This window comes from Notamacropus eugenii, chromosome X (assembly GCF_028372415.1).
Source record: "Notamacropus eugenii isolate mMacEug1 chromosome X, mMacEug1.pri_v2, whole genome shotgun sequence".
In the NCBI taxonomy this organism is placed as follows: Eukaryota; Metazoa; Chordata; class Mammalia; order Diprotodontia; family Macropodidae; genus Notamacropus; species Notamacropus eugenii.
Genome location: NC_092879.1, coordinates 72,044,194 through 72,070,460, shown reverse-complemented (window position 1 = coordinate 72,070,460; position 26,267 = coordinate 72,044,194). Strand labels below are relative to the sequence as shown.

Genomic DNA, 26,267 nt, shown 5'->3' with positions numbered 1-26,267 from the left:
ACTGCTTCTCAATCACATGTACTAGGTTTTTGCATGCCAGTCAGTCCAAGAGTTGTTAAGACCAGTTTCCTTTGCCAAGGATAGGCCAGATTTGCTCTGAGCTCTGGCTGTCTGACTGTAGTTACTAAGCAGGGAGATCTAGCCTGGCTTCAGGACCAGTGCAACTGTGGAGGTCCAGAAGGCAGTTCCATAATGGCATGGAGTGGATAAGATGGGCCGCTAGCCGGCTCAGTGGGACTGAATTTAGGCTCCAGTAGGTGTTGACAAAGACCACCTTGGCTACATGAAAGGAAGGAAGATTTGATCCCTCTTGGATTCTTTCTATATGGCTGACTTAGATCTTAAGACATGATCATCTACCCCAGGTGGGGGTCTGTCTGTGCAGTCAATGCCAAATCTCCCTTTCATTTGGGTAGTCTGTGGCTTGGAGGGTCTGTCTGATACATTTAGGGCATGAAGTTCCTCGATCACCACATCACAGTATTGTCCAAAGTTACCTGTCATCTCCCAATTCATTCTAAATCTCACCATTCAAGTAATTTTCCTAAAACATCACTTTGATCACATTTCCCTTCCTCCGTAAAACTCAACTTTCGATGGCTCCCCACTGCCTAAGGATCAAATCCCACTTTTCTCTGCTTGGCAGTTGGGGCTCTCCACAGTCTGGGCCCAATTTACTTCTCCTGCCTACTCCGATCCCCCTTTACTATCTCTCTGTGCTCCTAAGAGAAATGTTCCCTAAGGACTTGCTCTTTTTTCCTCTTTCAGACCCTGAAGATCTAAGTTTTCCTTGACCACTCCATTCTGGAGTGATTTTTGTCTCTTTTGAAGTTCCTCAGAGCCCTGGTCTCTGTTGGAGTCATGGAGCACTGACCTTGGTGTGCTCTGGTTTTCGAATGCTTTTCTCATGTGTGTCTGCATTAGCTCACCTACTGGAGTTGGAGGTTCTCTGATGGTGGAGTTTGAATATTCTTTAGCTATATTTTCTCCCTGGCACAGCATGAGTGCTCAAGAAAAAGCAGCTTTGGATTAGGCATTTTTCCTATCTTGATGAATTTCTTGCCTTTGAGGTCAAAGAATGCTTCATCTTGCTCGTGTCAGTAGACCCTATTTAGGGCCAGCATACTTATCAACATGTGCTCGTAAATAAAGCTCACAGCAATTAAATAGGCACCAGGTACAAGACCTGAATATTCAGCCTCTTTCTAAAACAGCCTTTCTTTCTTCCAACTTGAGCCCTGTTCCCCAACCTCAGGAAGGTGGGGTGAGGGACACAGCAACCAGTAGGCCAGGGCAATGTCTCTGTCCCTAGGCTCCAAAGAACCATCCTTAGTTACCCTCCAAACAGTGACTAGATACAGGATCTCAGGAGTGGCCAACAAGATCAAATCTGTTTTGATCTTGAAGGTGCCTTAATGGACTGACTTTGAACAGCCAGTCTTGGGCTTCCTGCCCTCCTCACATCCTTATCGGATGGGGCCAAGCAGGGTGTGCCACTTAAAAAGACTTTCCTTTGATACTTTTTGAGTGTTTCATAGATGTCTCTTTAGCTGCCTTAGACTGGTTTGTGGCTTGGTCTTGAAATGAAAGGGGCATCTACTCTGTTACAAATGTGTCTAAGCCAGTGAGTGAGCGAGCAGGAGAGAGCGTGTGTGTGGGCAGATTTTTGGGGTATTTGTGTGTGATAGACAAAGAGAGTGACAGTGACAGTGACAGAGACAGAGACAGAGCATTTCATGAGCCAGCCAGTTTCCTGGTGCACTTGAACTGCTTCTCACCTCTGTTTCTGCTCTTGACACTTTAGCCACATCTTTCTCAATGTCTCCACAGGTGTGAAGGTGTACACGTAGCCTGACACATAGCACAATGCCTACAAAAGCAGACCAAAAGGCCACTAGGCCTAGCTGGTGAAAGCAGGCCCCAGAAATGCCATTCTGTGCTACCATGTCCTAATCTCCTGATGGGGGAGACAAAGGTCATCCATCCTCTGGGGCCCATGAGTCAAGGGACCCAGGGCCCCTTTTCTCTTAGTCTATTACTCAACTTGGGGCTGCTCCACTAACTTCGACACATAACATCAACAAGAAAACAAAAAGAAGACACTCATTTAAGGGGACTATATACACACCCCCTTCTCTAGGGCTCTGCCCACCTCCTCCCCGTGTACTTTACTAGGCCTTTTCAATAAACCTTCAAGGTGCTCTCCCCTTCCTACTCTCTTTCTTTAAGTGTCTTCTGAACACCCAGTCTAGTCACTCTCTATCTCTGGCTTCCATGCCTTTTAGTTCTCTGAACTTGCCTTCTGGGGCTTAGCAAGACCCAAGTCATCGTCCTCATTTAGAGAGGCCCTGGTCCTGTGTCTTCCTTTTCTAGACTGGTGGCTCCCATTTGGGATACAGAAGAGCACATCTGTCATAATCCATCAGTGGGTGGGGGAGATCCAGCCCACACACCTCAGGAGAGAGGGGGTCAGTCTCTGACCCCCGAACTGACCCCATCTGCTGACCATAGACTTGCTTTCCAGCACTGTGACTGGGTGTTTCTCCAGTTTCACCTTCTAGTTGCTTCACTGGGCCATCAACCATCTCCACTCCCATTTCTAACACATCACAGGTTCTAGCTCCTCTTTCCCTTCATCATTTTGATTTCCTGTCTCTCTGAGTCAGAGAGAGCCCAAACTCAGGCCTGAGAACCCTGATCAATGCCCAAGGTGCAGACTGCCTTGCCAGGGAGAGAGACCTTGGTTCCTGGGAATGGCCCCACTGTTGGCCCCAGAGATCCCTTCTGCAGGGACAAGATGGGAGTTGCTCTAGGATGAAAAGGGGTCAAGCAGTGACAGGAGGTCCTGCTTGGTTGAAAGACTGGAGCTGTTGGCGCTGTCATTTCTGCTGTCCATATACCTGCACACATAGCAAAGGAGCCACGTATCACCTACGATCAGGCTTGGCTCGTTTTCAGCCCAAGTTGGAAAACCCTACAAGCGTGAGACAATCTGAAAACAGTGCCTGCCTATGCTGGGCTGTCTGCTCAGCCACAACGATGGCAGCTGCACCTGTTCCTGGTTGGATGCCAGGAGACCAAAAGCTCACTGGCTTCAATCAAGTCTGTTCCTTGAGTTCTTTCAGTCCCATCCTTACAAAGACCAATCATTTTCTAGCCCTGGTCAGCTTGGGGTTTCTACACTGGCTCCTCAAACCAGAGGAGGACAAGGAGCAAGTGATCTGGGCTTGAATCCTGAGCTAAGCCTCCAACAAACCCATGCAGGGTGAGGAACTTCAAATACACCCTCTTAAAGAGACAGCTAGTGCACCACAAGAGATTGCAAAAAATTAAGACAGAGATTTCTGTCGATTTCGGGCAATTTGTGAGGTTCCTAGGTTGAGAACCACTGATGAAGGACACATGAACTCAGGCATCCTAGTTCTCATCACTATTCTAGCAAACACTCACAGATGGTAGACAAGTACAGGTACATGGACTTAGTGATGTGATCCCACATTTATCACGTCATTCCTAAGTGTATGCATACATTCTTTCTCACATGCCAGACCTAGACAGGCACTCCAGCACACTCTTACACACACAGACACACACATCTTCTCTCTCACTTTAGATTCAGGCATGACAGAGAGTTGTTTGACTTTCTGGTATATGCCTCTATCTTTGAGTGAGACACACACACACACATACACTCTCTTTCTCTCACACACACATTTTCTCTCTCTTTCACACACACACACATACTTTCTGTCTTTCTCTCACACACACTTTCTGTCTCTCACGCATTTTCTCTCTCTTTCACACACACACGCACATACTTTCTGTCTCTCTCACATACACATACACTTTCTGCCTCTCACACACACACTTTCTCTCACACACACTTTCTCTCTCTCTCACACATACTTTCTCTCCCTCTCTCATGCATATTCACACACTCTCTCACACACACTCATACAGACTCTTTCTCACACATATAGACTCATACACAGTTTCTCTCACATACACACACAAGGGTGAATGGCAAGTAGACACACATTTTCTCTTTCTCTCACACACATAAATAAAGATGCATGGTAGAGACACATTTTCTCTCTTTCATTCTCGATCTCTCGTACACACAAAGATAAAGGTGCATGGCAGATATAGACACACGCACGATCACACACAAAGGTAAATGTGCGTGGCAAATAGACAGTCTCTCACACATACATAGACACTCAAAAATTGTGATTCAAGGACATAGGTGCATACTGCACAGTCACACAAGTACATACAAATCTGGTGACACACGCACATGACCGAGGAGTGGACATGAATTCAGACCACACAGTGATAAGTTCAAGTAGATCAGTATATACACCTGTACATGTAAGAAGTTGAACCAAGAACGCAGGGGTGGGGAGACGAGGGCAAAGTAGGGGCAGACAGGGAGAAAAGATAGCTGAGGACGTGCACAGTATGGTAAGGGAGAGCCTAGTGAGTGGCTGAGTAGACAGGAGATGGGAGCAAATGGTTTCAGGGCAAGAAGCCTGGGGAGCCAGTACAGAAGGCCCCCAAGTGCATTGTGAGTAACACATTCACTTTTGCTCCTGAAGTCAAGAAGTACAGTTTTAGAGTAGCTTGAATGGAAAAGTCTTATCAAATGCTCTCAGGTGGAGCTTTTGTTTGTAAATGCTGTCATTTTGCTATAAATTGTGGCTAATCCAGGTCAAGGTTTCCGTCATTGTCATTAGTCTGAATTCCGGGATGTTACTTGTACACTTAGTTTTTTGAACCCCTAGAATTTCCATGCTGTCACTCACGGATTCTCGTTGGCTTTGAGCTCACTTGGCACCCCCCAGAGCTCACCTCTAGTTCCGATAACAACCTACTCTACTCAGCGATTCTAGAGGCCAACTCACAGTTGTTCTGGAGGTCAGAGAACCTTGGGCTTGCCGCAGCTGCTGCTGCTGCTCAGTGGTGCCAGTAGAGAGGATGGCATCAGCCCTAGGCTGGGAGTCACAAAGTTGGCTCTGCTTCTAACTTCCTGTGTGACTTCAGGTGAGTCACTTTTCCACTCTGGCCTCAAAATGTTGTAATCTTTAAAATGTGGATTATAATCACAAGGTTGATTAAATACAATCAAGCATGTAAAAAACACTTTGACAATTAGAAAGCACGATACACAGTGGGGGAGGGACTATTCTCTCCTCTTAAAGGTTTGGTCCCTGCCTCAGGGTAGAGGCCCACGCAGGGTTTATCACCTCTGCTTAAAAATAGAAATAAGGGGGCCACAGAGAAGAGCTCAGAGACGATCCACCCCCAAAGAGTGCTAGAATACAAAAAGAAACCCCTATATATAATGCACTCGACTTGAGAGGGGGGGGGGTGGAAGGAGCACCTAGTAATTGCCTTATGCCGAGAAGCCCAAATGGCCGGGGGGGAGGGAGGCCTTGGTTTTCATCTCAGCTCCTATAGGGCAGCAGGATGTCCCACTACCCTTAGGATGCCCCTTAGCATAGCCCCGGACTTTTTTTATGCGGGGAAGGAGCTGGCATTATAAAATGTCTCTTCTTGTGTGGCAGAGGGACCATAGGGAGTCAAAAATTGACAGGAAAAGAGGAGAGAGAGAGAGAGAGAGAGAGAGAGAGAGAGAGAGAGAGAGAGGGAGAGAGAGAGAGGGAGAGAGAGAGGGAGAGGGACAAGCAAAATACAGAGGCCATCTCAAATTATGAGCAGTCACCACCTGGCTTATGGCCTTCGCCAGGCAGGGTTGAGAACTTAAGACAACGGTTACTCTCAAAGAGGTACTTGCTTAAGGAATTCTGCTTTAAAATATCAGTACTTCGGGAAAGTTCTCTTATGAGGAGTTGGTTAGAATTTGACGGGTGAAAGCCACATTAAGTACTATGTATTGAACAGTTATCCACCTCTGAATTACTTGTTTTCTAATTGAATTTGGGATGCTGCTTAAGATATCATTTTTAGTTATACCGGGGCACCGGGTTGAAACAAAGTGTACGGTCAGACTGAAAAAGGGAAAGTGAGAAAGACATAAATGATAAAATCTTGAGAAACCCTGAAAAATGGAGAAGGGAGGAAAAGACAAGGAAGAAGATGGAAAGAGAGAAAAGTAAAAGAGAAAGTTTTTAGAATCTTTCAACTTTTTTTGCAAATCAATATTCATGAGGTTTGTTTTGGAGGGTGGGAGATGAACTCTCTGATGCTGGGGAAATGAAAACTGTCCCATTAAATGGGAGAGTTCAAACTTCCACAGCCGGCAGGAAGAGAACACAAAGCTAGCCTTATCTCAAAGAAGTAGATGAGTTTTTGTCTGCTTTTATCCCCCTTGGTCCTCTCATCTGGATGTCTACGAGGCTGAGTGAGGGTCAGCATAGATGGCTGTCATAGCTCCCCTCTTAACTCAAACCTCCCACCAAACCTTCTGCCTGCAGAGGAGGCCCAGGCCCCTCTGGGAGCTGACTGGGGCAGGCTAGTGGCCCCTGTCTACTCTCATTGGGACTTGGGTTGTGGGGCAGTAGGAGGAGGGGACAACATAGTTGGTCACTCTAGTAAATTCTAACATCAGACCTCTTTCCAGTTCTTTGTTACTCTCCCAAAGCACCAGACAAATTAGCCTTAGAACTAAATCCTCCCTTCTCTGAACTTGTCTCTCTACAAACCTTTAGGTCAGATCTCCAGTTATTTCTTAAACTCGGTTCTTCACCAACGAGTGCTGTCCTCACTTCCTGACTGTTTAGGAGACAAATGCTCACCTATTTCTCTGCCGAAAAATCAGAGAGTCCAGCTGGGCAACTAGATAGGCGTCCCACTTAGGAACCAGATGAAGAAGCGATGGAATAAGTGAAAAACGAGCTTATTTTCAAGGCCCATGAATTTTTCTTAACCTGAATGTGCTGGAAAAGTCAGAGCTTCCCTCACTCTGGTCCTTAGAGTTGATCTCTGAAACATTCATTCATTTAACAAGTGCCTACTATGTGTGCGGTACCACAGCAGGGATCAACTCAGCAAAGGCCAGGTGAAGCCAAATCCTGACTAAAACAATGTTCAAGAAGAGGTGGCAGTATCCAGCTTTCCATCTGCCAACAGTTTAAGAGGATATATGTTCCCACATCCCTTTCTGTGTTCCATAGGGCTGGGTAGCCATGGATGGATGAGATGGATGGAGTCCGTAACCTTGAGTATCCCAGAGCCAGCACAGACACAACAGACCCAACTCTTCCCCAACAGAGAATGACAAGCAAACAAAATACATAACTTTTCCTTAGCTTTCCCCTAGGTTCCCCAGCACCTCCCAAACCCCCCTGAAAAGCTCACTGTAATGCCTTCCTTTTTGATTCTTGTTGCAAAGCCATGTACTTGAACATACATATACATACAGTCAAAAACCAACCTGAATGCCCAAAGGTGGAAAAGGTCCTTCCCATTTGTGTCTGTTCAGCTACATGCCCTCCATTGGCTCCTATTTCCCCACCCATTCCTCCAAGTTGCCAATACATGGCCAGCATTAACACTACTCACCTCAGCCTTCCCCAGCTCAACCAGTAAGATTTTCATTGTCTATATCACTTACTTCACCAAAATTCTGAGCCAGGAGAAGGGGAAGGAGCAAGAGCCAAACTCTCACACAATAAGATACATTTTCTTATCTCAGGGGTAGGGAGTCCATCCTAGACTGGGTGAGAAGTGAGATGGAACTGAAATGAACAGTATCAAAGAAAGAAAAGAACTCAGGAGTGATCATGAGTCTGAATGGGGGTTAGGGCCCAACAGAATCAGCCCCTCCCATCCTTCACACTTATTCCCCCACTCAAACTGGAGCTGGTGCTCTGTGGTGAGCACGTTTGGGGGCTTTTTTTGTGGCACGTTTGGGGGCTTTTTTGTGCTTGTTGGCTTGGTTCTGGCATTTTTAGAAAGTGAAAGACTTTCAGCACAAAGCAAAATAGAGGCACTAGTCTCTCCCAACTCCACACACCCTTTCTTCCTCCTCTCCCTATCTTGGCACACCTGCTATTTGCAATGTGCTGAAAAGAGTAGAGAAGTCTAGAACCAAACTAATGAACCAAATAATGGAAGAAGGAACCTAAAGGAAAAGCAAAGTGAAAAAGACCACAGCGCCCGGGTCATACTGCCCGATTATCTTTCCCGAGAGGCCACAGGGACTTAATTGACATAGTATAGCCAGTAAAAGAGGTTGAAGAAGGCAAAGGTGACCGGAAAGACAAGCCGAGACCACTTATCAACCACGCTGACATCATTCAAGGTGGGCATTCTGAGCTTCAGCTTGGGGGAGCGCCGGCGGAGGCGGCCACCACGGTGGTGGCGGCGGCGACCTCCAATAGGGCTGATGGCTGGCTCCATTGGCTGGTTAAGGGCAGCCCGAGAAGTCGCTCCCCTGCGCAGTTGAAGCCCAGAGATGTTGAAGGATACTCCAGAACTGCCAGCTTCGGATTCCTCCATCTCATTGGTTATTTCCAGAACACTCATGGCAATGTTTCCATGGGCATCCACCTGGGAGGGGGACAAAAGCAGCAACAAGGTTGTTAGTTTCAGAGAGGGAACCTGAGCAGGCAATTTGGGTGACTTCTTGGCAGGTGATCAATGACTGACAGTGTAGAAGTTCATATGAGGAGCTCTCCCCACAAGGTTTCGGAAAAGACCTGAAGCAATGGATCCTTACATTTGATGGCCTTTTGGGAGGACCCAGAGGGCCAAGTCTCTTTCGGCTATCTTAGAGCTTCTCTGAACCCAATTCAGAGGTGCCATCATCCCCGGATGATTTCTAGAAGCTTGAGTAGACCCTGCAATCCTAACCCCAAAGGAAATAGTGGAGAGTTACTTCTCACACCTAGGCTAGGACATCCTTTCAGGCTCAGTCTGGGGAAGCTCTAGAACTTTGAAATCCCTGAGAGAGGGGTTCTGGATCTATTCAGTGTGGAAGAGGATGACCAACCTGGGGTCCTCTGCGCCCTTTGCCTCGCTTTCCCTGGGACTCAGAACGTTTGCCAGCCTGGGCCTGCCTGCTCTGCTCGCTGGGACCACGTCCAAAGAAGATGTAGTTAACAAAGGCATATTCCAGAAGAGCCAGAAACACAAAGACAAAGCATCCCATGAGATAGACGTCGATTGCCTTGACATATGGGATCTTGGGAAGGGTCTCCCGCAGGTGAGTGTTGATGGTGGTCATGGTGAGCACTGTAGTTACACCTGCAAACAATATAGCACCAAACATGTCAGAGGACTTGAAAAAAAGAGGACCTAGAGAAAACTCAGGTGTTGGGGTCTGTCTGTGGATAAGGCCACAGACTGCTACATGTGCAACAAATTAGAATCAAGTAGGCTGCAAGAGAAGCAAGAGAGGCCTCTTAGTTAAAGGGAGAGGTCAATTCCAAGGTGAGGGAAATATTGTCAGAAATGACCCTGATGTCAGGGCAGCTAGATGGCACAGTGGATAGAGCACTGGCCTTAGAGTCAGGGGGACCTGAGTTCAAATCCGACACTTACTAGCTGTGTAACCCTGGGCAAGTCACTTAATCCCAACTGCCTCCCTGCAAAATGACTGATGTCAAAATAGGTGGCACTCATAAAGGTTACTTCTATTCATATCCATTTTTTTTAAACTGCCTGGGCAGTAGGATACTGGAGTGAGGGTGGAGGGTGTTCCTGCATGTGGGTCTAGGAGTGTAAGGACTCAGTTGGCTCTCAGTCCTGTTGCAAAGGAGACCAAGTTTGTCTTCAGCATCCCTCCATCTCTATTCAGCCTTTTCCTGTAGCACCTTCCCCAGGCTTACCTTGGGCCAGGTTTCAGGTTTTTCAGAAGGTTTTATGGATTATTTTTTCCCAGGAGGTAGTTTTATTTTAATGATCACAGCATCGTAGGTCTAGAGTTGGAAGGAACCTTGGAAGGCACCTAGTCTAACCCCCTCATTTTATAGAAGAGGCAACCAAGACCCAGACAGAGGAAGGGACTTGTTTAAGGTAAGGAGCAGAGTTGGGATTTGAACCTATGTGCTCCAATTCCAGACCAGGATTCTTGACTCTCCACCCCTACTGAATAGCACGGGATGGGTGGAGTCTGTTGTCTTCCTGAGCTCTGTCCACATTGCCCCCATGGGTGCCATCATGTTCAGAATAGCTCCTCACAGCCTGTGCCAGGGCAGGTGTCTAAAGATCTCTTCCTTGGAGGGGGTGTGTGGGGAAGGTGGCGAGAAGTGTAATCTCAAAGGCCACCTCTCCTGTTCTGTAGCCTTGAAAAATGGCTGCAATCCTGGTGATTACTCCAGAGGCAGAGACTTACCTAGTGCCACCCTGGCAGCAGAAGCATCATAATTGATCCAGAAGGAGACCCAGGACAGGATGGTGATGAGGACAGAGGGCATATAAGTCTGGAGGATGAAGTAGCCGATGTTTCTCTTGATCCGGAAACTCAGTGACAAGCGCAGGTATGAACCTAAGGAGGAGACACCCCAGCCGGCCATTCCTGTTATCTGGTAGTTGATGCCAATGCTACTAAGATAATGGGAATGGGGAACGCGCCAGTGAGGCCCTACTGCATCTAGGCTCAATGACAAATGCCTCTCTTTGGCATTTAAAGCTTATCACAATTGTGTTTCTAATCTATCTTCCCAGTCTTGTTAACTATATTACTCTCCTTCACACACTCTGTGTTCCCAGTGGGATTCCCTCCCCTGCCCCAGGGCTTTTCCATATACTACCCTGCAGGGCATCCTGCCTTTGCCTCTTGAAACATTTCCCACCCCCCCCACCCCCCCCCACCCCGCCCCCGCAACTTCCCTCAAGGGTCAGTTTAGATGTCCCCTCCTATGTGAGACCTGTCCTGATCTCCCCAGTTGTGCCCTGCCAAATTCTGCGGTCATTGACTTATTTGTGTATATGCCACTCCCCTCTTACCCCCACCCCCACCCCAGCGGAATGTAAGCTCCTTGATGGCAGAGGCTGTTTTCATTTTTGACTTTGTATTCCTAGGGCCTAGCATAGTGCCTGGCACACAGTAGACTCTTTACTAAATGCTTGTTGAATTGAATCGAATTTTTAGGGAGGAGTATAAAGAGGCGGGCATATAAGGGAGTGACTATGAGTGCTAATGCCCATTTATCAGCAAACCAGGCCTTTCTGGAGGCATTGTCAATGCCAGGCCACTACCACCTGGCCAATATGCACTCAGCTCACTATAATCTGATGGCTGCTACATGGGCTATACATTGGGGTCACCAAGCCAGGTCCCCAGCAGGCAGGAGCTCAACTGTCTTTGTCACACTGGTTAATAATGAACCAAACTGTTGGTACAGGGGAGGGAAGGCCAATAGGAAAGGCACATGAATGGCCTGTGGAAGAGGAGAGGGCCCCCTGGTAATAAAGGTGCCTTTCAACAATAACTCTTGCTTTTGGAGAATGTTAAGGTTTATGGTGATTTCTTCATGACAATCCCGGGAGGTACGGTTATTTCCCCCTCTTTTACAGGAGGAGAAACCAAGGTTCAGGGGGAGTGAGGTGTTCAGGGCCATAGAGCTAGGAAGTGACTGAGACCTCTCTATCCCGTTAGAGTTCCTCTAAATATTCCTAGGGATCAGAGTATGGACAGGACAGAGATCATTTCATCAAGCTTGGTGAAGAGCTTGATTGTTTCCAAGGCCTCTAGTGAGAAATCATTCCTTTAACTTGGACTTGGTTCTGGCATATAGTTGGACTTGGGGAACCTTTTGTCTTATTCCTCAGCTCATCAGCTTGAGACTGGGACAAGACCCCCAGAAACTCAGACTCACCCAAATGATAGCCACTAGCCCCTCTAAGCTGCTAGCTTGCTTCTTAGGAGCAAATACAAACTCAATTATGAAATGCTATGATAAAAATAAAAGCTAGTGGCATGCTCTTAGAAAAGAAGAGGAAAGCCCAGTGGAAGTCTAGGCTATTGGGCACAGGGGCAGCTGCTTCCAGGGCTGGGTGCTGGTGGGGAAGAGAATTCCATGTGACTGAAAATGAGATACATAGGCAGGCACCAACTGATGGAGCCCTGCATCCTGGGCCAGTTTTTTTTTTTTTTTTTACAACTAACTAGAGGATTCTGGGCTGGAAGGGTCCCAGGGCCATCAAGTCTAACCCTCTTATTTTATACATGAGGAAACTGAGGCCTAGAGTGGGGAGGCGATCTCCCCAAGGTTACACAAGTATACATCTTAGTGCTCTGAATTGGGCAAAATGAAGCTTTTCCATGGTCTGTATGTCAACTAGCTAGGTGCTGTGACCCAAGAAGAGACGTGCTGAACTAGGTGACCACTAAGGTGGAGTCCCTTTCAATTCTGGCAGCCAGTCTGGACTTGGAATCTGTCTCCCTGGACATGGAGCTGTCACTTCAGCACTAAATTCCCTAACTCTGATTTGTCTTGTTTTTCTTGCTTGACTTCTGAGGACCATCTGAAGGGGGAAATCCTTCAGTCAGGATATGGGCAGTTCAGTTGCCCCATGAGCCGCTGTTACAGAGTAGAGGTTATCAGGCAGACAGGTGAGGTGTGGTTCCTTGAAGACCTCTCTGGGCTGAGCTCCCTCTGAGGCCCTGGTACATATTGATTCTGTGAGGTAGGGGTGAGGGTGCAAAGAGGGGAGGAAGAGAAGCCTCCTCCTCCAGACCACCCTCCCAGGAGCACTTAGGCTGGGGCAGGGGGGAGAGAAAATCAAGAGACGCACAGACAAGGGAGACAGAGGAGAGGGGGTAGGAGAGAAATGGAGCCTGTTCTGACTGAATGAAAATGCGTTTATTAAGCGCTCATGATGTATCAAGCACTGTGCTAAGCACTAGGGATACAGAGGAAAAAAGCAAAGGCGGTCCAAAGAAGGTAAGGGGATGGGGAGAGGGGAATAGAGAGGGAGGAGGAAGGGGTGATAAAGAAATAGAAGGAGAGCGGTATAGGGAGAGGTTGAGTCAGAGTCAGACACACACAGACAGAGAGGGACAGAGAGACGGAGAAAGAGAAGGAAAGAGAAAAGGAGATAGAGAGGATAAGAGAGAAAGAGATAGAAATAGTGGCACAGAGACAGATGTAGAGGCAGAGGGCAAGGCAGAAAGAGACAGGGAAAGAGATAGACATAGCAAGAGAGAGGCAGAGACAGAAACAGAGGCAGAGATAAGAAAGGGTAGGAGAAGGGTAGTTAGTGGTTTGGCATGTGGGTTTCCGGGGCCCACCTGTGGTAAACACCACTTCTCGGGTAACCAGTCTTTGTTCCATGATGGTAAACTGAGGCAGCTCCAACGTATCCATCCCAGTCACAGCTGAGTCATTGCCTTGCCAGTAGAACACAATGTCATCAACGGTGTAGCCATCTGGAAGGAGGAGGGGGAACAGAAGCAGGGAGATGGGTCAGTTTCAAAATAGACCTGCAAGAGTCAACTGCACTCGTTTCTTAGCAAGTATCTCTTGGGGACAGGAGCCTGAGAAAGGGGTCTCCTTTCCTCCAGGTCCTCAGCCACTTGCAGGGACTCCATAGCTTAGGACAGACAAAGGTGCTCAGCAGCCCTTTCAGAGGGCCACCAGGGGGAGTCTTCTATGGGCCATGTGGACAAAGGGCCAACTTGATAGTTTCTGAGCTAAGCAGGGGCAAACCCCACCCCCATCATCCTGTCACACACATCTGTGGGTGCTTTGGATTTTATTTCTCAATGGGTTCTCAGCTGCCCATATAAGTCTTCTTATTAGCACAGTGCAACCCCCTGTCCCTAATTCCTTCCTTCAATCTAGTCCTTGCTGCTCTTCCAGAGAGGTCACCGCCCCCCCTGTCCGTGTTATTCACGTACAAAGGGATCAGCGTTGGTGTACAGGCTAATATGTTTTCAGCTGTCTGCGCCTGAGTCTTTGGCTAATATTTGTAGTCAAGATGAATGAAAAAGCATGGAAAAGGATGAAGCCTTTGTTCTAAGGCTCCCAAAGGTCACTAGCCTCTCCTCCCTCAGGTGACCCTTTCAGAGTCAAAGAAGTCAGCTCAAAAACCCAGAGTTAAATTCAAACTCTCTAAGTGGCAAAAGACAAAAATGTTAAGGATGTCAATTCTGCTTCCCACATTCTGAGAGAGGCTTATAAGTAATGGAGAACCAAAAGAAAAACTGGTTTTAACAGTAAATTTCCCTAGAGTGTCTCATTATAAACAAAATCACAGTGTAGGGAATTGTGTATAATTCCTATTCTGCTGTTTTCTTGGTCATAAACTATTCTCAAAATACCAAGAGGTACCAAGTATGACATCAGTCATTGGTGCCTTCAGGATCTCATTTACATTCCATTACCAATCATGCTGAGCCTTACAATTTACTGTTCATCCTAGCCTTTGAAGTACATAACTAGTACTTTTGTCAGATGCACATTCACAAATAGAGCATCAAGTTTTTGGACAATGCCTGTGTTAGAATTCCATTGTCTTATGTTCATTTGAATGGGAGGCAAAAAGGTAATATATTCGGAGAATGGTTGGAATTAAAAAAGGATTTTGATTGCGTTTCATCAGTCACCAAGAAGGAAGGATCAAGGGTCTCTCTGGCAGCTGGAGACTCCAAATCACGTGGACTAGCATGCATCTAGAGGCAGGGGCTTTGGAAGAAAAGCAACGAGGAAGCAGATTCTGCCTCCAAGCCCCTCCATTGCTCCTTCCTTCTTGTGACTCACAGAAACTGGAGCAGAGGGAAGACAAGGGACAAAGGAGGAATACGTACAACTCTCAATTTCGAGGGTGCAGTTCTGCTGGTCCAGGGGGTATCTTCGCAGGTCCATCATGCAGGCGGCAGTAGTGGTGATTCTGGGCAGGGGAAAGAGCATGAAAAAAGACATGAGGGCTAGGTGGCAGGAGGGGCTGTTGTTTCCCTGGCAACCAGGGAGACTTGGGGAGGGGGCTGGCAGGAGGGGAAGGGAGGGAAATGCATCCTCCATGGCATGTGGTTTCAATATTGTGAGACATTTCAATCTGGCTGAGCTTATTCATGGAGTTGTTGATTTCCCAGGATAGCAGGGGTAGAAGAAACCTTTTGAGATCATCTGGTCTATTCCTCTCATTTTAGACAGGAGGAAACTGAGGTTGGCCTGGGAGGATGTCAAATGAAATAGCCAAGATGGCAAAGCCAATAAATGGTAGACCAGAGAACCAGAACCCTGGTCCATTTTCTTCAAACCTGGTTCTGCTTCCATTGCATCAGAGTTTTTCAAGGTAGAAGGGATCTTAGACATAATCTACTCCCCCCATTTTATTATCCTTTTTTGGTTTAATATGCTTATTTTTACGATTTGTATCAATTTACTGACAGTGGATAAAGTAGTTTTGTTAAGAGTTTAGAGGATCATAGGCTTTACAGCTGTAGGAACAATCTAGTCCACTCCACTCACTTTAAATGGAGAAACCAAGGCCCTTGGAGGGAAAATGACATATCTAAGGTTTCAAATCTAGTGACAGCCAGAACTTGAACCCAAGTCTTCTGACTCTAAGTTCAGGGCTCTTGCCACTAGACCACTGTCTCTCTCTGTTTTCCTCTGTCTTATTTATCCATCCATCCATCCATCCATCCATCCATCCATCCATCCAACCATCCAAACATCCAACCATCCATCCATCCATCCATCCATCCATCCATCCATCCATCCATCCATCCATCCATCCATCCATCCATCTCTCTGTCTTTCAATCTCTCTATCTGGTGAGAAGATTAATGAGTTGAAGATGTGGAGGGGAAGGAAAGAGTATTATATGTGCAACAAATTACCTAGAAATCTGCCAAGATTAAAAACAAAAAAAGCGAGCCCCTGGGAAGGGCTGAGAGACATTAGTCTTTGGGAACGTGGGACCAAAGTCATCAGAACCAAGACACTTGCTGCAAATTCCTAGGCTCCTTGGCAGAGTTGGTGGGAACCTGGGAGGTCATCTACTCCAACGCCCTGATTTTACACACAGGGGAACTGAGGTACAGAGAAGTTAGAGGACTCCCCAAGGTTACATGGACCCCTGAAGCTCCCTCTTGGGCCATGCAGCTGCCAGTGTCTGAGGTCATGAGAATGGAGGTGACATGTGTTGTCCTGGTGTGTGTATGTATGTGTGTAGATAGGCCTGTATGATTACACACAGCTATTTGGTAGCTTAGGGAACATACCTGGAGCTACCAGCATGCATGTGCAGTGGAGAGAGAGTGAAGGTTTATGCATAGGTGGACATGAAGGGTAGCTGGGCCATTGTCTAGGTTATGTCCTAAGTGGGGGTGTGTATGTGGCTGAAGTGTAGATCCTGGGAGGAGAAGAGAGATTGGGGGAGAGAAGTGAGGAGTGAGTGGGATAAAAAAGCCTGATCATGTTTTATGTAATCATTCCCATCAGCTCCCCACCCCGTGTCAGTCTGCATTGTCCTCTTCATCCCAATCCCCTTCAAAGCTCCATTTTCTCTTTCTAGCCTCACTGAGTTCAATTTCCATTTCGCATAGTGTGTGCACATGTGTGTGTCTGTTCACCTCCCCCCTTTAATTAGCAATCCCCAAAGCATTCATCAACTGGCATACTTGTTTATGGAGCAGGGAAAAGCAGTGAAATGTTCACTGGGAGCTGAGCTGAGCCCTGTGGTTTTAGAGATGGGCCCAGGATAAAGCAGGAGGGGGTAGAGGAGCACAAGGACAAAAAGCCAAGGCCTGAGCAGAAAAAGGGAAGTTGAGAGAACCCTCAGAGAAAGGGTAACCCAAGGTGGGGAGGTGGCAGGCAACGAGTCAGAGGAAGAGACTGCTTCACTGTCTCTTTAAGAAATGCTGTGTGTTAAATTTATCTCTTGGCTGTCTGGGAAGACTGTTTGTGGGAGATGAAGCCTTGAGGAGACTCTTTGTCATTGCCTGCTGTGCTATAAATAGATTTAGAGAGACACGTCTCACACACATACATGAGCACATACACATACACATTCCCTACACACACACACACACACACACACACACACACACACACATACACACACACACGGAAATGCACACCTCCATCCTTCCTGCCTTTGGCTCCAACATTACAAACAACCCTTTAAGGGGGAGAGGAAGGAGAGGGGCTTCCACTAGAGCTTGGCTAATGAAAGGAGGTGCAGAGAGGGGAACCAAGTCACCCATGATCAAATTGTGATGAATGGAGTCCATGTATCTTGGTTTCCCAGGGAGGGAGAGCAGTCAATGTCTTGGTCACCATTGCTTCTGAAGTAATGCCAGACAAGGAGGATGGGGGAGACATTCCACCATGGGATGGCCCTTCTCTTCCAGATTAGCCAGGGCAGAGAGTCCTCATGGCCCCCACCTGTGAGAAAGAATATCTCTAGAAGGGGGTTCATCCCTAGAAGGGAACAAACACTGTAGTAGGCAACTTGCTGGATCTTGTGGGCTGAAAGTGGCCACCAGAATTCTTCTCAGGGGAATGTTCTTATCTTCCAGCTTCTCAGAAGAGAATGCTTCTTCTCAGAGAAAATGTTTCAAGAACTCCCCCAGGGTTAGCCTCATTGCCTGTGTCTTGTCTTCTTGTCTTGCTGGTACAGTGGCACTATCATTCCAGGTGGCTACTGGGATTTGGAGGACGTTGATGTTGACATTTGGTTATAATGTAGTAGCAGTTCAGTCATTCCAGTCATATCTGACTCTTGGTGACTCCATTTGGGGTTTTCTTGGCAAAGATATTGGAGTGGTTTGCCATTTTCTTCTTCAGCTCGTTTTGCAGATGAGGAAACAGAGGCAAGCAGGGTTAAGTGACTTGCTCAGGGTCACACAGATAGTATGGATCTGAGGCCAGATTTGAATTTAGGAAGAGGAGTCTTCCTGACTCCAGACCCAGCACTCTATGCATTGTGCCACCTATAATGGCTATAATGTACTTGGCTCTTTACTTGAGGTCTCAGAGCTCTGGAGGAAGTGTAGTGGTTTGGGACTCAAGCCAGGTATGCCAGAAGAGAGCTGATGACAGAAAAAAGGACTTTGAATCATTAGTAAGGAATGCATTTCCACTCCTTGGTGGGGACTGGGACCCACAGGGAGAATTCAGACCACTGAATACAAGAGAGGGGTATCATTGTTCCTGTCTGCCCTCTCCTCCCCTGACCTCTGGTAGCCAAATATCTTTATCAGGGCACCTGCATGGCATGGTGCTAGACAAGAAGGGCACAGAGGGTGGAGAGAATGGTGCTAGCAAAAAATCTCTTCCAGATCTGGTACAGTAGCACCCTATTATCTTCAGGAGGAAGAAGGGGAGTGACATGGAAGGTGGGGGGCTCCAGCACTCCCCAGGCCAAGGATCCCAGACTGGCTCTGGCATCACTTGAGAGGTGTGAACTTCATTAGTGGCCTCATCCAGATCTCTAAGGGTCCATTGCCCTCCAAATCTCATGGCTATCACTGCAAAAAATAATTTTCTTTTCTTTTGTAAAAGCCTCTTCTTTGTGGTAAAAGCTACTGCTTGTTGAGAAGATATGCTGTTCCAGCAACACTTGGAAGGAAGGATCTCTTTGCTCATCAGTCTTGGTGAAGAGCAAGACAAAATGGTGGCCTGAGTATTTACAGCACCTCTTTTCATTGTGGCAAACAACTGGAAACTGAGAAGTTGCCCATCAGCTGAGGAATGGCTGAACAAGCTATGGTACGCGAAGGTGATGGGATACTTTTTTACTATGAGAAATGATAAAGGAGATGGTTTCAGAACAACCTGAGAACGCTCATAAGAACTGATGCAAAGTGAAGAGAGCAGAACCAGGCAAACAATTTATACATTGGCAAAGACAGTGAAAAGTAAAACAACTTTGAGAGACATAGGAACTCTGATGCAACACCATGACTAACCACAAATCCAAAGGATTCATGAGGAATCATGCTTGCTACCCACCTCCAGATAGCGAGTTGATGGACTCAGTGCAGATTTAAGCATATTTTCTTTTTTTTTCTTTTTCTTTTGTTTAGTGGGGGGACATGACTAATGTGGGCATTTGTTTTGCATGAGAATACATATTTGTAACAGGTTTTGTTTTTCTTGCTTTCTCGATGGGAGGGGGAGGGGGAAGTGCAAGGGAGACATTTTGGAACTGAAAACAAAATAAAACAGAATAATACCCCCCAAAATAGTAGCCTGAGGCTCCCATCTTTCCCTATTGCCACTGTGTACCCAGTTAACTGGCTCAGGATGCTACCTGAAGAGAAGCATCAGGTCAACCTGCTGGCTTGCCACCACTACACAGTGGTTTCCATCTTGGAATGGAAGTCCAGGCCAAAGCACCCCAATGAGGATTTCCTCATTTAAGTCATATGTTTCACCTCCTACAATGTGGCTTCCATAACTCTTTTAAACAACATTTCTCATGGCAGCTCCAAGGGAGATGATCTCCATTTTTCTACTCGTAATTTGCCAAAGAGCTAAAGTAGATGGACAGCCAAAGGCTCTGGTGATCATGAGAATGCTGCCAGATATCACTACTGAAGACTTGCTGCATCAAGGATTTCATCAGAGAGGTACATGCCTAGAAAAGGAGGTGGGCAGGTCATATAGTATAAGCTGGGGATGTCAGATGGAAAGCTTACTGTCCACCAGAGGCTCCACTGGTATCCATGCCATGTTAAGAGGTCAAGAGGACCTCTTCTTGACCTAGAGGAAGGCTCCTATGGAAGATATGGATGAGAATGATACAAGATGACAATGGATGGATAGGTTATGATTTGTAAGTCTTTAGTAGGAGTCTCATGTCCCCAAAGGGAAGCTCGGACAGAGTCCTTGCTCAGATAGCCAGGCTCTACCATGCAGCTCTGGTAGTAATATTCCTTTCCCGGGATGTGGTTTGTCCTTTGCTATCTCTGATGGTCACTAGGGTTGATGAGGGGACAGAGGGAAGTTGGAGGTCAGAGCCTGGATCCTGGCCCCAATTCACCTTCTTGTGTCCCCAGTGGCTGCTGCTGGTCTACAAGAGATTCAAGCCCCCTTGAAAGCCAGGCCTTGACTAGAAAGATGGAAACCAAATTCTCCTGGGAGCTCTCAAGGGTCCTTCACCAGAGGGGGCTTAGATCCTCATAACCATGGCAAGGAAGACATCTTATTTGTAGTGGAGAGAGAGACTGAGAGCCGGCTAGAGCCTGCAACAAGGCAGGGAAGTGGGGAAGCAGGGTGGGGGCCAAGGAAAGTCTGGCCAGTACTTGGACACCTAGCTTTACAGTGCCTGAAAAGGTGGGGGAGATTTCCACCCAGGCTACAGATGGTGATAGCTAGGATCAGAGGAGCCTGGTACTCTTAGATGGGGGTTTTCCCTCTCCCTCTTGAAAAAAGAGAGGGAGTTTGACTGGCCTCAAGGTTCTAGTCTGTTCCAGCAATCCCAGTGCAGCAGATTCCAAAGCTTCCCTGTGATCTTGGGAAACCTCTGGACTCATGACTTGGTTGCTTTGTTACAGGGAAGCGTCTGCCTGGTAGATATTTCAGGGACTTCCACCTTTTTCCTTCTGGGTCATGTTTAGGTTCTTGGGAAGACCCCAAATCTAGGCCAGCTGAATACACTGATCCTAGGCGACACTGGCTTGGGCACCAAGGTCTTCCTTTCCTATGGCTTCTGGGGGCAATGAGCCCAATGACCTTTGGTCCTCCTTCCTTCAGGCCTTTCTGTACTCGGAGGGATGGTTGAGGCTAGGGGCTGAATTGGGCTATAGGTGTAAGAAGGAGACTCATAACTCAGGGTACAGCAAGAAAGAGTCAAGTTGACTTTCCAGGGTTCCACCTGCTACAGAGTAAGGTTGTCCAGAAACATAATATAGAATATTATTATTATTATAACCATGATCAGACATTTATGGCTGTAAAAGACCTGAGAAGTCAACTCCCTGTCATGATACAGATGAAGAAACTTGGGGCCTAGAGAGATTAAGTGACTTGTCCAAGACCATAAACAGCAGAGGTGTGGGATTTGAACTCAAGTCCTTGGACTTCAAATCCACCATTCTTTCTATTACATCACATGGCTGCTAACAACATGGCAGCTTCTAGTTTGCCAAGTACTTTCTGTTCATTTTCTCATTTGAGGCTCATAACTGTTTGATGAGGTGGGTACTATGGTCTCTATTTTGCACTTTGGGAAACTGAAAGTTAGGGAGGGAATAACTTGTCCATGGTCACAAAGTTAGTAAGTGCCAGCATTTTGTGCTTGCCTTTCTAGATTAGCTGATCAGATTAGTTGGTTGTCCCCTAGAATACAGCAGGGTTTGACATATAGGCCAGGACACACAATTTTGCCAGGGAAGGGCTAAGGCCACAGTATGGGAGGGCTGCTGCTGTTGGGGGGTGGGCTGCAAGAAGCATTGAAAAGGTTCTGGGCCCCTGAAGTAGGAGCTGGCCACTAACAGGGGCAGATGAGAAACTGCCCTTTGCAAAGATCCTTTAGTGTGGCAGGAAGGTCTCTGGGGGCAATTGTGGGCAGGGAGGCTCTGGAGCCAAGAGGGTCAAGGACCCCAGGCTCAGACAGGCAGAAGCTGAATGTCCCCTGGTTCCTCATCTCCCCTCTAAAGAATGCCTTTCCTTCCCCGAAGTCTGGCTTCCTCACCTGCCAGTTTCACAGCAAAGCCCTAATCCCAAACTTGTGACAGTGCTGTGGGTATGATAGAGATGTCACCAGGGAAGCAGCTAGACAGGCTGGTCATGTGGCAAAGGAAGGGGGAGGCCTGGAGGCAGAGGAGGGCTAGCTTTCCCCACCTCAGCCTGGAGAATTTGTGAAAAGGCTTAGACAGGAGCTGCAGTGAAAGCCTGATTTTTTAAATGGAAAGATCATATTCTGAGGCTTTGCACTAACTGAATGTCATACTTTGGCAGGGGAGGATCTGAGGAGCAGAAGCCAGAGGAAAGACCAGCAACAGTGGAGGTCTAGGGATCCCAAGGATTTTCCCCATGCGGGTATGTAATTGTGCATGTATGTGTCCGCAGATGCATGCATGCAGGTTTCACGTCACCATCATTTGGGAGACAAAATTGGGAACATGAGCAGTTATAGTTGTGAGGAAGCCGTGGACACAGCACTCATTTCTGGGGGTTCAGTAGAGAGCCACAGGTTTGATTGTGTTGGCTGAGCACACTCCCATGGTTGGGCACCAAGAGAGAACATTCCTGCCCTTACCAGTCTCTCTCTGTCTCTGTATCTATGTCTTTGTTTCTCTTTGTGTGTCTCTCCCTTTGTCTCTGTCTTTCTCTCTTGCTATTTGTGATATTCAGAAATTTTATGTTTTTTTTCCCTCTGACTAGATGAGAAGCTTCTTGAGGACAGTAACTACCTAATGCTTCTTTGATTCACTCCTCTCCCCTTGCTCCACTTTGATATTGGGGACTTTAAAAAAGTATACACCCAGTGTGTTACTGAATGCCAATGCAAGTTATTTTTGCAGTGCCCAGTAAGTGGGAGCTGGGTTTCCAGGCTCTCTACCTAGCTGATGGTGAGTTCTAGACTCCTAGAGGGAATTACCTGAGGCCATAGAGGACCGTTCCATCAGGATGGAGACGGATCATGCGGTTCTTCACAGTCACACCATGCAGGAAGGATTTCTTGTCATTCAGAAAGTAAGTGTCAGGGAGCCACAGCTGATCGGCCACACGGTTGTCCAAAGTCAGGTTGAAATCAAAATCGCTGTATGCTAGGCGCTTGTCCCTCCAGCTCTGCTGGAAATACATGGTGATGGTGTAGTCCTGTGAAGGCATAAAGGAGAGCCAATATGTTGAAGGTAACTGTGCGTGTGTGTGTGTGTGTGTGTGTGTGTGTGTCTGTGTGAGTACAAAGAATGGGAGCTAGAGCTCTGTCTAGGGAGTAGTGGCTAAAGGCATCCCTATAAGGCATGGAAATGAAAAAGATGTTGTTTCTCCCTATCCTTCTGGGCGGTCCATCAAGTCTTCCTCCATTAGCAAGGCCAGAGAAGAGGAGGGAGATGGCCTAGTCTGGGGACTGAGGGGTGAACCTCTGTTCTAGTTCTCTAGAGAGGCAGAGGAAGAGGCATGCCCAAGATTTAACAGCACAGTGGGGACAGCAAGGACCAGTGTCCCAGAGATCAAACTCTTATTTCCACACAAGCCATGTGCCTTTCTCTGGTAGTGCTCAGAAAGACAAGTTCCTGTTAGGTGGAAGAAAGTCAGGGAGGAATTTCCCTAGTGGCCCCCTGGGTCAATACTCTGTTTGGAGAAGGGAGGCCCAGGAACACAGCATCCCAAGACCTTTATTGGTTGTATTGCACCTGTGCAATGGGAAGAATATGGGTCTGCGAGGCAAGAGGCCTGAGTTCAACTCTTGGCTTGGATAGGGACTGGGCCTGTGATTTGATTAGCATAGGGAATTCCTAGGTACAGAAGGAGAACCTTCTCTGCAATGCACAGTCATAGAGAGTTGCCTAGAGAACTGCAGAGTTAAGTGAATTGCCCAGGGTCATATAGCTGTATAGTCACACAATGTCCAAAGTAGGATTTGAATTCAAGGCTTCCTAGTTGGGTACCAGCTACATAAAATTGGGCAAGCCACTTTTATCCCTCTGAGGTTCAGTCTTCTCATCTGTAAAATGGGCATAATAATCCCTGTCTGGCCTCTCTCCTAGGGATGCTGAGATTAAACTAATGTGTGATGTTTCCACACCTATATGCAGTATTGGGATCATGCCTGGTGTGCAGCATTCCAGGACAAGCTTCACACTTGGGTACCATCCTAGGCTCTGAGGGGATGTGCACATTTCCCTGGTGACTAAGCTAAATCAGCCTCTGCATACGTGGCTCCCTTCTTTTCCCTCCCCAGCCCAAGCACAAGACACTCATTGGAAGGGGGACTGAGTAAGATACAAGAATGGGGTCAGTCCACTTGTGGTCTCTGTAATACAAATAGAGATCCCACCTGAAACTTCCATTCCCCTGTGGGTACAGCAATGAGGAAGGCACCGTCCTTTTTCACAAACTACTTCCATTGAGCTGCAACGGGTGTTTTTCATAGTTACACAGCAGAAGTCACAATCTTCCCTGCCCATTTCAGCATTATCAACCAGTGAGTTAGGAAGGTGACCCATCATTAGTGTAGCTCATGCCCTGAGCTTCTTAGTTGAGCTCTCCAAGGTCCTCACACCATTAGTTGCGTTTCCTTCTGTCTTTTCCAAAATGATAGAGTATGAACCAGTAGCCTAGTGATGGCTGGATACTGAAGCCCTTCCCAGCAGCCCAACTGCGGCCCCCTCCCTTCCTTCCCCCCCGCCAACATGCATAACACACAGTGCCATGGCTCAGCCATCCAGCTATTTTTCAGCTTTGGGTCATGCAGAATTAGGGGAGCAATGCAAGAGCATGGCTGAGCAGGCTGTGTTAGTTGCTTTGAAGCCAGGTAGCTGAGCAAGGACAAAGAGATCTAGTTCTTAATAAAGAATCTCAGATTACAGGGAAGTGTGAAGGGTAAGAGGTAAAGAATTATGTCTGTGCTGATCTCTGGAACGTAGCAGGCAAGAGGAGTCAATGGCTGTAGTTGCTCCAATAACTGCCCAAGGGCTTTTGCTGCCAAAATTTTAAGCTGGGATTGATGTAGGGTCCCTGCTTAGTGCCGCTCCTCATTATCCGACGAGTTCCTAAACCCTCTGGGCAGTTAGATTCCCCTCCATTCTCCTTTGTCCATCCTACACTACAAGAAGATATTAACAGTGAAGAGCATTGCGGTCTCAGAGTTGAAAGGGACATATTTGGCCATCTAGTTCAGCTCACATATGAACAAGGATCTCCTCTATAATATACCTATGAAATATTCATCCAGTCTCTGCTTGAAGACTTTCAATGAGGAAGACCAAGCACTTAGCAGGATCAGTTTCTCCTTAAGGAAGCACAGGCTGCTGTGCCAGGGCACTGATCCTGAGCTTGGAAGTGGTGGAAAGAACCCTGCACTTGCACCTAGGATACCTGAGTCCCTACTATGAGTCTGGGGGCAAGTCACTTCATCTAGCTGAGCCTTAGCTTCCTGACCCATGAAATGGGACCACTCTGCAGGGTTGTTGGGAGGAAGGCACTTTGTAATCTTTGAAGTGCTACAGATATTCAAGCTGCTTGGCTTGTGTTTGTGTCCCTATCTGCCCATGGCTGCTTGGAACTCTCCAGAGGAAAAGGGCTATGAAAAGTGGTGACATCACAGTTAACCATGTGATTTAAAAAACAAAGATTTTTTTGAAAATTGAGAAGGAAACACAGGAGCCTAGACTACTGCCCTCACTGCTGGCTAGAGAAAGTAACCTCCTCCCTGCCACTGGAAACACAGGAGTCTAGGCTGCTGCCCTCACTGCTGGCTACCAGCTGGCTAGAGAAAGTAACCTCCTCCCTCTCTCTAGGTCAGGAGAGATCTTAGGGTGTTCTCCTCCTACCCATCCATGCAGACAGTTATGCGAGGTGGACGGTATACCTACAAAGCCTTTGGGCCCATGTAGGTCCACTGAAGGCTTCTGGTGCTCACCTCTCATCAGCATCCACAACCTTCTACCTTCCATCAGTAGCCTAGGAAAAGACCCTCCAACTGTCTTCTTGCTATCCACTTGGGTATTCTACCTACATCTTGAACCCAACACATCCACAATGGAATTTTAATGGTGGCACTATCCTCGACCACAGACCATCAAAAGGTCTGAAGCCATGGTCATTTTTGACTCTTCCCTCTTCTTCACTTGCCCCCTCCCCAATTAGTTTCCAAGTCTTACTGATTCTACCTCCACTCCATCACAGATCTTGGTCCTGTAACCACTATGGATCATTATCTTGGGTTTAGACTATAGTAGCATCTACCTAAATGGTTTGCCAGCTTCCCCTCTCTAATCTACGCTTCCTATCACTGTGCCAGCATACTCTCTTCCTAAATTACAACTCGGATCCTATCACTCTTCTACTCAAAAGCCTGCAATGGCTCCCTAGTATTTGGTTACCAACTCCTTATTTTGGTGTTCAGGGCCTTTCAGTCTGATTCCAACCCATATTCCTGGTCTGACTTTATATTACTTTCCCTTCACACATTTTATAAGCAAATCCATGAAGCTTCCCTTGATGTCACCAGCTAGACATGACCTCTCTTTCCTCAGTTTTCTCATGCTCCTCTCTTTGATCTTTCCTATGCAATGATTATATTCTAAATGTCATGGTACAGAATACTGCCCCTAATATAATTCACTGATTCTGTGAAAATACAACTCTAGGTGAAACGTACTTATGGGGGGCAGTTAGTTCCATAGCAACAGAGTTATAAATGGAAGAGCTGTTCCTGGGCAGTCTAAA

At 47.1% G+C, this 26,267-nt stretch overlaps 1 protein-coding gene across 2 annotated transcripts in view; it reads right to left on the bottom strand.

Annotated features, from left to right (window-relative positions):
• Window positions 1–8,118: 8,118 nt before the first annotated feature.
• Window positions 8,119–26,267, bottom strand: part of GABRQ (gamma-aminobutyric acid type A receptor subunit theta) — a 63,373-nt gene continuing 45,224 nt past the window's right edge. For both annotated transcript variants that reach the window (XM_072625872.1, XM_072625873.1), the window contains 6 exons: window positions 22,471–22,691; window positions 14,720–14,802; window positions 13,202–13,339; window positions 10,301–10,453; window positions 8,957–9,210; window positions 8,119–8,514 (listed from right to left, as the gene is read on the bottom strand). In XM_072625872.1, coding sequence (XP_072481973.1) covers window positions 8,167–8,514; window positions 8,957–9,210; window positions 10,301–10,453; window positions 13,202–13,339; window positions 14,720–14,802; window positions 22,471–22,691 — 1,197 coding nt within the window. In that variant the 3' untranslated portion in view covers window positions 8,119–8,166. The remainder of the gene's footprint in view (window positions 8,515–8,956; window positions 9,211–10,300; window positions 10,454–13,201; window positions 13,340–14,719; window positions 14,803–22,470; window positions 22,692–26,267) is intronic.